Genomic DNA, 11,452 nt, shown 5'->3' on the forward strand with positions numbered 1-11,452 from the left:
ATGTGGTGGACATGCCCAGAAGCCAAAAGATATTGGATTAAAATCCACACATGGTTGGAAAAAATGACAAAACAACATATAGACTTTAAACCAGAGACATTTTTACTGGGAATTATATCGGAAACATATAGTAAAGAACTGAAATATTTGATTGTAAATGTTTTGACAGCGGCTAGAATTGTATTTGCTAAGAATTGGAAGAATGAAAAAGTACCTATGCAGGAGGAAGTTATTAAGAAAATTATGGAATGTGCTGAGATGAGTAAATTGACATTTGAAATTAGAGAGCAAGAAGACAAACAATTTTATATGATATGGGATTTGTTTTATCAATGGTTGGACGAAAAGATATAGTAATGTAATAGATTAGGAAATTATATAATAGAAACTTGATAAGTTGATATAAATTACTATATATATATATATATATATATATATATATATATAATCAATGGACAAAAATGATACAAATCTTATAATGAAAGCTGGTGTTATAGATAGACTAGTAACAAATGAATAATAATTGATAACTGATAAATATATAAATATATGTTGGATAGATAATATGAGACTCTATATAAATGGTGAGTGAAGACTATGAAAGGATGGCACAAATGATTGGTAACTGGCTGACACACGGTTTAAGATGGAAGATGGTTTTTATGTTTTTTACGCTCTTGTTTGTGTTTGTTGTAAAAAATTAAAAATTAAAAATTTTTTTCGCTTGATTTGTTTTTTGGCTATGGCTGTTGCTAGGAGCCCTGAAAGGAAGATTCTAATTAGGATTATAAAAATGTTAATTTATAATTTTTTTCTGAGTCTTCTCAGATTAAAAAGAAACATTTCTTTCCACAACGTTCCATATTTCATTTAAAAACATGTTCTTTTTAAGCAGTTGTAGCTCTTCCAGTGTTGCTTCTTGAAATCCACATCTTATCTTTAGTATTTGCATTTGAGAGATATGCTTTATTCTTCACATCCTCTTTTCACAATGAAGAGCAAATTGAAAAAAAACCAGCGGTGGTCTTCTAAACATCCTCTCTGTGTCTTTGATGCTGCTTCATTTGAAAGGGCCCACTTCTTCCCCAAGCACAGGTGTCCCTTTCCGCTGCCTGTCCCTCTGAGGTCCCATCGCACTCAGCGTGGCTTTCTTGCCCTCGTCCACCCTCCTCTTGCTGCTGTCAGCTTCCATCTCTCGCCTTGCGCGAGTGGCATTGCCCTGTGTGGCTCCCCAGCCATTGGCAGCCACTTTGCCTGGGAGGAGCCACTGAAGCACCTCTTTAGTGGCTCCTTCATGGGAGGTGCTCACAGCCCTGCCGAGCCCAAGGGAGTCCCTGCACCTCTGGGGGTCTAAGAAGGAGCTCCATCTTGGCACCACACTGTAAGTTGGGGGCCTGAGTGGGGTGGGTGAAATGCCCAAAGGTCCAGGAAGGAGTGCCTGCCTCTTTTTTCAAGAAGCTTGAAAACAGACATTGCAAGATGGGAAGGAATGTTTAGAAGTGGAAAGGAAGTAGAGACAGCGAAGGTTGGACGTGGGCCTGTAGGAACGCTGCTATGCTGTGTCGGGCTCCTTCAGAGGTGAGCAAGGAGTGGAGGAGAAGACGCGAATATGCTAAATGCCATATTCTCTTTCTTTTTTTCCATTTTCCCAGCCCTCTTGGAATAGCATGGACCTGTTTTATCTTTTCAGCAGCTTTTGTGAGAGAGAGCCTGGTTCAGAAGGAGCTTCAGCTTGACTTTGGCTCTGCCCATTTGCACCCTGCCCCCTTTAACTTTTATTCCGGCTTCAAGTAATTGATGTGCGTGCCCATTAATCTCATTTTTACAGCCTGCTGCCCTGCACCTTTATGTCATGAGGATGTCTCATCCTTTCTGTGGAAGATGCCCAGGTACCCACTTCCTTAATGGCTCTGGGTGGCTTGCAGAAGAATGACGATGGTGGCCAGGCAGAAGATAAACAGGGTCGAGAGCAGGGAGTCTGAGGGGGCTCCTGGGTTAGGGTTTGGGGCCACCAGACAAAGCCTCAGCTTTGCTTTCCCGGATCAGAAGCAATTACTGGTTGGAACATGGTCTGAAGTGAGGCACCCAAGGTGGCAATAAGGGTGGCACGGGGCCATTTCCTTCCCCCAGCTGATATTAAGCCACACAGTGGGACCCTCTTTAATCCGTCCGGTGCAGTTTGCTCTGCGGCTGCACGGCTGCCTTGTACGCCCGCTTCTCCCATCTTCCCCAACCCAGTGCCCCCAGGATACACCAGACTGCGCTTCCCAGGGTCCGGCCACGTTAGCTGGGAGGGGGAGTTCATGCATCCTGCATATCTGGAGGGTCTTAGCGTGAGGGTGGCTGACTGAGTTTCTAACTGAAGCTTTGCAAGGGACCTACCTACCTATTCTTAGCCATTTCATTTGCAAGGCGTAACCCCATTTGCTCGGAGACTTTCTTTTGCCCAAGTCCCTCTAGAGCCTCCCGGGCAGGCCACAGTCCTCATCTCGAAGGACCAGAGAACGCACACCCAATTTAGGCTTCTCTGCTCGGACACCCTCCCCATGCATGGCCATGTAGACTGGGGGGTGAATGGGAGTGGTAGTCCAATACATCTGGAGGGCATCAGGTTAGGAATGGGTGTTTGGAGGCAAGGGCCTTCACCTCTCCTCCCCTGGGCTGGCTGGTCTCGGGAATGTCCACGTGGTCAACGCGACTGGCCAAGTGGTTACTCCGTCCCTTTCTTTGGTGCCAGTGAAAGCCGCTTCTTTTTCTAAAACTGAGACTAAATGTTCCACTCTGTTCGGAATAATATATATTGATAACTGTTGTTGCTGAAGGATAAAGAGGAAGTTCCAGACTTCTAGAGTCCAAAACGAAGTGACCTGATGTTCAGATCCTGGATTAATGTGCAAACTGGCTAAATTGCCCCCCCCCCCCTTTCTCCAAGTTCCAGTCTTGATTGCAAACGATCAAGAGTTTGGTAGCACCTTTTCTGACTGACACGTTTTACTAAAAAAGCATAAGTTTCTGAGAGCTGCAACTCACTTCACGAGGTGCCTAGAGCGGCTTGGCTGATACAGGGTTGCAGTGCCAAAGCGGTCAGCCAGCCTTGCCTAATAGCCCCTGACCAGGAACCATCACGGCCCCAGAGGAGAAGTGGGGGCAACGGAGGGAAGGAGGGAGGTGCCAAAGCTGGAGATCCCTTGGCCCCCTTGGCCTGGAGGGACCCCCGAGTCCCTGCTGACGCCTGGCCGGCTGGCCGGCCGGCCACCCCACTGCATTGGATGAAGGGGCCGCTGCTCACAAAGAGCTTCTGCTTTTAATAGTGTTTGTTAGCTGGGACGGGCGTTGCCGGCCTCCTCCTGATTTAGGGCTGCTGCGGACTTCCATAGCTCTCCTCCTCCAAAGTCTTGAGGACTCACGTTCATGAACCAAATTTTAGCAAGGAATACGACTGAGGCGTCCTCTTGCACTTCTTTTCTCAGGAGGAGACCATGAAGGCGCTGCCCCTCCAGATGGTTCAGGTGTGGTGTCTGATGGAAATGTTCACGGGGCGTTTCCAGGTAAAAAAAGGAGCTTCAGCAGCAAGAATTTCCTCCTCTTTAAATGGAGGGGGGCCAGAACAGGCGGGCTGCAGTTCCTGCCCCCCCAAAAGCCACTTCCTGCCGTTAAGGGCTTGGTCGTGCCTAAAGAAAGAGAGGTAACAAAGAGGAGAGGCTGCCACGAGGGCCGCCGCGAGGCCTTCCACGTGAGGCAGAGCCTGGGCAGGGCGTCCCCCCAGGCCACGGGGGCCACGAGGCCTCCGGCTTTGGTGCCTCCAGACTGATGTCTCCAGACTGGCGTTCAGGCGCTTCTGGCCTCTCAGCAGCAAGGACCCAAGCCCCTTTCTTTCTGTTTTTCCTCAGGCCCAGCAGAGGGGAGAAGCGCTGGGGGGAAAGGCTGGGAACTCCCCGGTCAGACAAACTAGGAGCTCAGCCTGGCCGGAGGAAGCTCATGGCGGGAGGAAGAATCCTTGAATCCGGGGTTGGAAGAGACTTGGAGATCTAGGCCAAACCCTCCCATCCAACCTGTGCTTGAAACCTCCAGTGACGCAGCCGCCAGGAGCCGGGCTGCCCCCCCGCCCCAGAGCTCTCGCCCTTAGGAAGTCCCTCCTTATTCTGAGTCTGGGTCCCCCTGCAAAGCTTCCACCGCTGGCCCTTCCCCGCCCCTCGGGCACTACAGCGAACAACGCCACCCCTTCCCCGGGACAGCCCTTCAAGGACTGGAAGACCGCTCTCCTGTCCCCCCGTAGCCTTCTCTTTCAGCCAGCTCTTCGGAGGACGGAGCCCCCAAGCCCCTCCCTGTCTTTGCTGCTCTGCTCTGCCCTCTTCCCAGCACCTCAGCGTCCTTTTGTATGGACACGTACAAAACTGGGCACAGCATTCCAGGTGTGGTCTGGCTACCCCGGGGTAAAGTGGAGCTCTCCCTCCCGTGATCTCAACCTTATACCTCTCTTGATGAGCCCCAAGACAGCACTGGCTCCCTGGGCCATGCTTGATCTGTGCTCTGCCAGGACACACAGACCCTTCCCTCAAGCGCTACTCCCACCCATCTTGTACCTGTGCATCTGGTTTCTCCTGAGTAAGTTCAGAACTCCATATTTCTCACTACCACAGTGCATTTTGTTGGACAGGGGCCAATGGTCAAACCTATCAAGACCCTTTTGAACCCTGAGCGTATCTTCTGGGATGCTCGCAATCCCCACCCCCACCCCCCAGCTTTGTGTTGTCTGCAGACTTGATGAGCATCTCTTCTATCCCCTCACCAAAGTCATTGATGAAAATGTTGAAGAGCAGGGGACTTAGGACAGAACCCCGAGGTACCCCACTGCATACCTCCCTCCATGCAGACACAGAACCCTAGACTCAAGGGGTTGGAAGGTGTCAGGTTCGGTCAGCACGGGGCTTCAGGGAAGCTCGCAGCCAGACCACGTGAACTCCACCGGCAGCAGCTAGCGAGGGAAAGAGGAACTGAAAGCGCCGCTAATTAATGGGCCACCTGCACCCGGCCAAACAGGAAAACCGCAGCGGAAGTTTTAACTCTACACTGATAACAAATTTCTTTGACTGCTCTTCGTAGGATTTAGCCTCCAAGCCCCTCACCACCTTTGCTGCTCTTCTCTGCACCACAGAGGTGACCAGAACTGGACAAAGTATTCCAGGTGGGATCTGACTAGTGCAGCATGGAGAAGTCAGACCCCACCTGGAATACTGCGGTGTTATAGAAAATTATAATAGATATAGATAGCATAGATCCATTATGGACCATGTGTTGGGTACAGTTGTTTTACCAGCTGTGAATCTTTCTGGTAGTGGGACCATTTGTCCCCTATTGCTTTATTTTATCCAAAAGGAGGCAATGGTCAACTTTATCAAATGGCTTACTGAAGTCTAGGTACATCCATCCATAATATTCCCTTGGTCTACTGATCTAGCCACTTCGTCAAAAGAAGCAATAAGATTTGTCTGGCATGACCTTCAGAAAGCACACAGAAATTCGCTTCAGAAGCACGCAGAAGTTTGCATGCAGGCAAACCTCCACCAAGGAACAACTCTTCTTTCTACATGAGCAAACGCCACTCCCTTCTAGCACTGAAGATGTTACCAAGCTGGGTAATGAAATGTTTGCAAGAAAACAGCCAAGTATTGTCGAAGGCTTTCACGGCCGGCATACGATGGCTGGTGTGGGTCTTCCGGGCTGTGTGGCCGTGTTCTGGAAGTTTTGTTTCCTAACGTTTCGCCAGCACCTGTGACCGGCATCTTCAGAGGGCAGGAGCACAGACAGGAGCAGTTCTCTCTGTGCCCAGGGTGATGTGATCCTTTTGTGGGTATTTATAGAGATCTGAGGGGGGGGGGAAGGGGGGGATTGGGGGATTGGGGGGGTATTGGGTTACTGAGCGGCTGCTTGTTTTGGTGTCAGCACCTGTGTGTATCTTCCTGGGGATTAGGCAGGGTTTTTTCTTCTATTGAATTGTTAATGAGGGGCTGCTGGGGGTAATTAGCAAGTTCATTGTGTGAACTGTTCACATGTCCTGGTGGTTGAGCTGAGTTTGTTGACCTTTTGCAGGCTGTATTTTTCAGGATTGGTAGCCAGGTTTTGTTGATTTTTAGACTCTCCTCTTTTTTATTGAAACTGTGCTGGTGTTTGTGAATCTCAATGGCTTCCCGGTATAGCCTGGTATAGTGGCTGTTGGTGTTGTCCAGTATCTCTGTGTTTTCAAATAGGATTTTGTGTCCAGTGTGCTTGAGAGCATGTTCAGCTACTGCAGATTTTTCTGGTTGCTGTAGTCTGCAGTGCCTTTCGTGTTCTTTTCTCCTGGTATGGATGCTGCGTTTTGTGGTCCCGATGTATACTTGCCCACAACTGCATGGTATGCGGTATACTCCTGCGGCTGATTAGCAAAAGACAAAAGGGATCCCCTCACTGCCTGGCCTTCATAATTCCATTCCATCACACTTGTTCTTTTCTAAGGGTTTATGATCTTTTCTAGGATTTTCCCAGATATGGATGTCAAGCTGATTGGCCCATGTTTCCTGGTCCACTTGCCCCCTTTTTAAAAGATTGGAACAAGATGAGCTCTTCTCTGATCTCCTGGCACTCTTCCTGTTGCTCAGACAGACTGAAGAGAGATCAGAGGACCTGGAGAGGGTTGGCCTTGAGAAGGTAACATAAGCAGTGCCCAGCTGGACGGGAACCCTGGCCCATGCTAGACCCTGCTCCAGCAGCGTGAGGACCGGGGTCTGAGCTAGAAGGGCACCGCTTATGTTCTTAAGAGAGGACCAAGGGGGAACATGAGAAGAAGATTCAAAGCAGGACTGAAAGGAAGGTCGAGGGCTGGTCCCTCTAGGTCCAGAGCACTCGCAGACTTAAGCGACGGGGGTGGGTGGGTGGGTGGGAGAATCGACGGGCAGTTAGGCAAAGGTCGCCTGAAAACGGAACCGAGGGCCAGAGAGGCTGGGGATAGAGATCACTGGGCAGTTGGCTGTCGGTACATGCCTGTGCCCCTCCAGCTCCAGGAGTCCTTGCCTCTGGGGCACTGGAGAGATGTACTTTAAATGATCCCCTTGGGGCGTCTCCACCCTCAGAGGATTGGAAGAGAGATAATCACTGGCCACCCTGTTTATGCCACCCTTCTGTCAGGTTCAGCCCAAAGAACTCCCCAAGACAGCACAGATACAGTTCTGTTGCGTTTATTAGCTTCCACCTCAAGACAGAATCTCTCCAGACTGAACCCAAGTTCCCAAGGCAGCCAGCCACAACACCGTGAATTCCTTAGGGTGGTGCCAGTCTCATCTTCTTAACCTTCCCATGCTCCTGCAGGGGGCTAAGGGAACGCTTATCTCCCCGAGCGCAGTCTTCATCCAACCATTCCTTCACATCTTCCCACCCACCCCGATTCCTCCACCTGCAGCTTCCACAGTCCCCAGCCAGCAGGGCCAATGAGCAAAACAACCCGCCTGGGAGAGGCGGGTTTCTGACTTTATGCTTCATGGGGAAAATTGTTGCGTCCTGTAGTTATAGAGGTGGGCACAGGACAAAAACCGGTGTGCAAGGATGGAGCAAAAAGTGTCTTGGGTGCTTATACCATATAAAATATTAAATATAACTACTTCTTTGTCGGTCTTCCCCTGCGTGCTCCTTCTGGGGGCTGAAGAGGGCAACGGGGCCAGTTGGCTTCACCTGCCGTTGGGATCTCTGGCTCTCCTTCGTGTCCTTCCTCACCTTCCCTTTTCCCGGACAGGTGTTCTGCCACCTAGATATTCCCCTCACCATGTTTGACGACTCTGTGGATGATCAGTATATTGACTGCAGCCCCACGACAGAAGTCAAGCCGCAGGAGCCAGGAAACGTTCCTCTGGGGAAAAAGTACAGTGAGACCTGGGAAAAAGCCAGAAGGCACTGGGCCAGCCTTGGCCAAGCGGCCACCGATCTCAGCCCACTCTATGGGACGGCGGTTGTGGCCTATACAGTCGGTGACACCTTCTACAGCGATTTCAATAATGCCATACGGGAAGCCGGGAAATCCCCAAGCTCTTACCACGACTTCACCTTCAAGGACGCCCACTTCCTCCTGACCAAGGCTGTTCAGGCCAGGAAGCCCAAGCACGGCTGCCACCGGGTCTTCCGCGGGATACGTAACATCCGTTTCAATGTCTCTGACAAGGTGGTCCGTTTCGGACAGTTTGCTTCCTCGTCGTTGGAGGAGACGGTGGCCCAGAAATATGGTGAGGATAGCTTCTTCATTATCAAGACCTGTTTCGGAGCGCAAATTGACGACATCTCATTCCACCCGGAGGAAAGAGAAGTTCTAATCCCACCCTACGAGACATTCAACGTGACCCGCCACAGCGAGAGCAAAAAGGGAGTCGTCATCACGCTGGAGTCCAGGGGCATTTTCAGCCACTTCAACTGCGGAGTCAAGAACGGTAAGAGGGTGGGAGCAATCGATGGCCCGGGGCTCAGGGGTCCCAGGAAGCCACTCCACCATTTCTGGAGAAAGGAAGCCATGGACTCTTGCGTGGCCACCACTGCAAGGGAAAGAGGTGATGGTCCTGGGACTGCAGGGGTGTTTTTCTGAGGCCCCACTCAGCTGCGCTGTCGCTTCAGGTACATACTTTGGCTGGGTTTGCACAACACACGCTGAATCATCAGAGCACTAAATGGCTGTTGTGCAGCACACCAATCTGCATAGAAGCTAAACCAAGGTTAACCCTAACCAAGCTTAGTGCTTTGCACCATGCAGACCCTGCCCAGGCAACCCCAGTTGCGCACACTCAATTTTCCAGGGTCTCTCTAGGGGGGAACGGCAGGCACCTGCACGCTTCGGGCGAAATGCCCTTTCCTTTCAAAGCCCCCTGCAAGATGCTTGGTGACTGGGCAGGAGGTGTCGTTCGGGTTCAGGTTGCTCTTGTGCTCTGCCCAGTCAAACCGGCCTGAAAATCCGCAGATCTCTGAGCTGGGCAGAAAGGTCTCCTCCAAGCTGAACTCAGCTCCTGATGCCTCGTGAAAAGGTCCGTGCAGTTCAGGAGCATCCGCAGGACGTGGTCGAAGAATTCAAGATGGCGACTGCAATGGCGTGACCAAAGTGCATCTAAAGACTGGGCAACATTTCCATTTCAAAAAAATTTTTGAATTTTTTTTGAAATTTGAAAAAAAAAAAAAAAAAAAGCCAGTTTGGTGTAGCGGTTAAGGATGCAGGCTAGAAAGCAGAAGACGGTGAGTTCTAGTCCTGCCTTGGGCAGGAAAGCTGGCTGGGTTACTTTGGGCAAGTCATTCTCTCTCAGCCCAACTCACCTCACAGGGTTGTTGTTTTGGGGAAAATAGGAAGAAGAAGGAGTATTGGCTTTGTTTACTGCCTTGAGTTATTTATAAAAATAATAAAGGTGGGATAAAAAAATCTAAAAAAAAAAATTGCAGCATCGCAGCTGCCATCTTAAGGTTTTAACCATACCCTGCAGATTTCCCAAGTGCAATTCCTTGAAGACAGTCCAGAAACGGGTTGCCTTCTCTTCTTCCAGGAGTCTTTGGGCTGCCCAGTGCAGCCTCCACCCCTGAGATTTTCTGATGCTCTTCTGCTCAGCTGTTTAAAATCAGCCCAGGCCAGGTTTCCACGGCCACCACCTGGCTGGGCAAGCTGGGGAGAAGCTTTCGACAACGTCTCCACAAGCTGACCTCTTGCTTTGAACGTGGACGGTGCCAACAGACTGCAAAGGACCCCCTTGTCTTGCCCGGTTTCCCACCACCACTGCCCCCGAGGGTTTTCCATTCTGAAGGAAACCTGGGTCACTTGAGTTGTATTTTCCTTTCTGGGGAAGGCACTGGCCTGACCCTCCTTCTGTCTTGCTATCTGCTGATGGAAACACTCAGAGCATAAATGTGGCATTTCAGGAAACGTCAGTAGCTGCAGCATTAACCTCTCCCCCCCCCCATTTTTTTGTCTTCACAGCTGCAGGCCTGAGCTTCTTAACTCCCATGGGGATGCCTGTCCTTCTGTGGGGACTACTTCTGACCTGGGGCATCCTTGGGCCTCTAGGAAGCCTCTGACAGCCTGGCCTGGCCATCTTGGGACAGTGCACTTGTGAAGTGGGAGGAGAACAGGTTTGATGTGCAAAAGAACAAGAAACTTGCATTGATTTTTCTCCTTCAGCCTTGAACGAGCACGCCCTCAGCCTGGTTTATATCGCCGTTCGCTATTACTTTTCTTCTTTAGTTGTTAATGGCATCAAACACTAAAGAGTCCTTTTTTTATCAGCAATTCATGCCAAAAATCAGAAGGAGTCTGTTAGTGCCTTTTCCAGTGAATAAACATTATGAAAAGGCTCTATGCATCTGACGAAGTAAACATAGGCCTTTTCGTAACGTTTGTTAGAAAAGGCGCTGCCAGCTCCTTCTGAACTTTAGACGGTGCAAGGTTCCCCTGCCCCCCCTCACAGAAGAAAATTAAAGGCTCGGGAGAACCAGCAGCGCCAAAGTCTTGGGAAGAGTGTGGAAAGCAGAAAAGGTGGACGGTGCAGTGCTGAATCCAAAGGGCATCTCACCGGCGCTTTCAGGAACAAGGCGGGGATGCCGGCAAATGCAGCAGTGAGCGGGTGATCGCTGCGTTGGAGCTCCCATGCCATATGTGGTGGGGTCCTCCTTTCTTTCTGCAGGGCAGTTGGCTGCCCCCTTCTCCTCTGCCCTGTTCCGGTTCTGATAAAGCTCCTCTTCTAAAAAGGGATTGCATCAATAAAAGAGCATATATGCAGCTCAGGGTTGAACTGTGGAGTCCTTGGTGCCAAACACCAAACAATCAGGCAGGAAACAACACTCTAATCAAGGCACTGCCAAGGAGAAAACCGTGGCCGCACCCACACTGGCTGGGCAAGCTACTGTAGATAGACAGGGAGCCAACCCCACACTCACCAGCACTGATGACGTTCCCTAGTCAGGCAATGAAACGCCTGCAAGCAGACGAGCTCAGAGAGCGCCAAGGACTCCAAGGGACTGTATCCCTGACCCATCACTGCCCCCTTTCCCTTCTCCCCCTGTGCTGGTATTTCTCCTTCATTTTCCTCCATCAGAGTTCTGCAGTAAAGGAATAGATTTGAATGTAACTAGACTGAAATAAATGTAGCTTCATTATATCACTCCAAATTCTGGAGCATTTTTTCAGCTCATTGAATGTCTCATTATGTATACGTATTTTGGATTTTGGACTTAGGAGCCAAAAAATAAAGCAATGGTTTGTACCACTTTGCCCTTTTTGTTTGTCTGATCTGTTGGTTGGGAGACACTGGGCTTGGCAGGCAAATGTTTCACACCAGTTCTTTTCCCCATCATTATTTGGAAAGGGGGGCTGTTTTAAGAGCCAAACAAAATAAAGTGAAAAACATTTTCATTTTAGTGAGAATGGTGGGACGGGGTGTGTGTGTGTGCGCGTGTGCACGTG

At 50.1% G+C, this 11,452-nt stretch overlaps 1 protein-coding gene across 3 annotated transcripts; it reads left to right on the forward strand.

The window, feature by feature from the left end:
- Positions 1 to 1,287: 1,287 nt before the first annotated feature.
- LOC112543059 (GPI-linked NAD(P)(+)--arginine ADP-ribosyltransferase 1-like) lies at positions 1,288 to 11,252 on the forward strand. 3 transcript variants are annotated; one of them, XM_025177173.2, is made up of 4 exons: positions 1,288 to 1,381; positions 3,471 to 3,548; positions 7,766 to 8,450; positions 9,971 to 11,252. In XM_025177173.2, exons 2-4 carry the CDS (start codon positions 3,480 to 3,482, stop codon positions 10,066 to 10,068), a joined length of 852 nt encoding a protein of 283 aa, XP_025032941.2. In that variant the 5' UTR covers positions 1,288 to 1,381; positions 3,471 to 3,479; the 3' UTR covers positions 10,069 to 11,252. The 3 variants fall into 3 exon arrangements, with proteins under 3 accessions (XP_025032941.2, XP_025032940.2, XP_088003884.1); XM_025177172.2 differs by lacking the exon at positions 1,288 to 1,381 and adding an exon at positions 1,390 to 1,578; XM_088147758.1 differs by lacking the exons at positions 1,288 to 1,381; positions 3,471 to 3,548 and adding an exon at positions 3,556 to 5,636.
- Positions 11,253 to 11,452: the final 200 nt, after the last annotated feature.

Source organism: Python bivittatus, unplaced genomic scaffold (assembly GCF_059951505.1).
Source record: "Python bivittatus isolate LINGU-HERP-01145 unplaced genomic scaffold, Pbiv_v1 ctg000600_np1212, whole genome shotgun sequence".
Taxonomy (NCBI): domain Eukaryota; kingdom Metazoa; phylum Chordata; class Lepidosauria; order Squamata; family Pythonidae; genus Python; species Python bivittatus.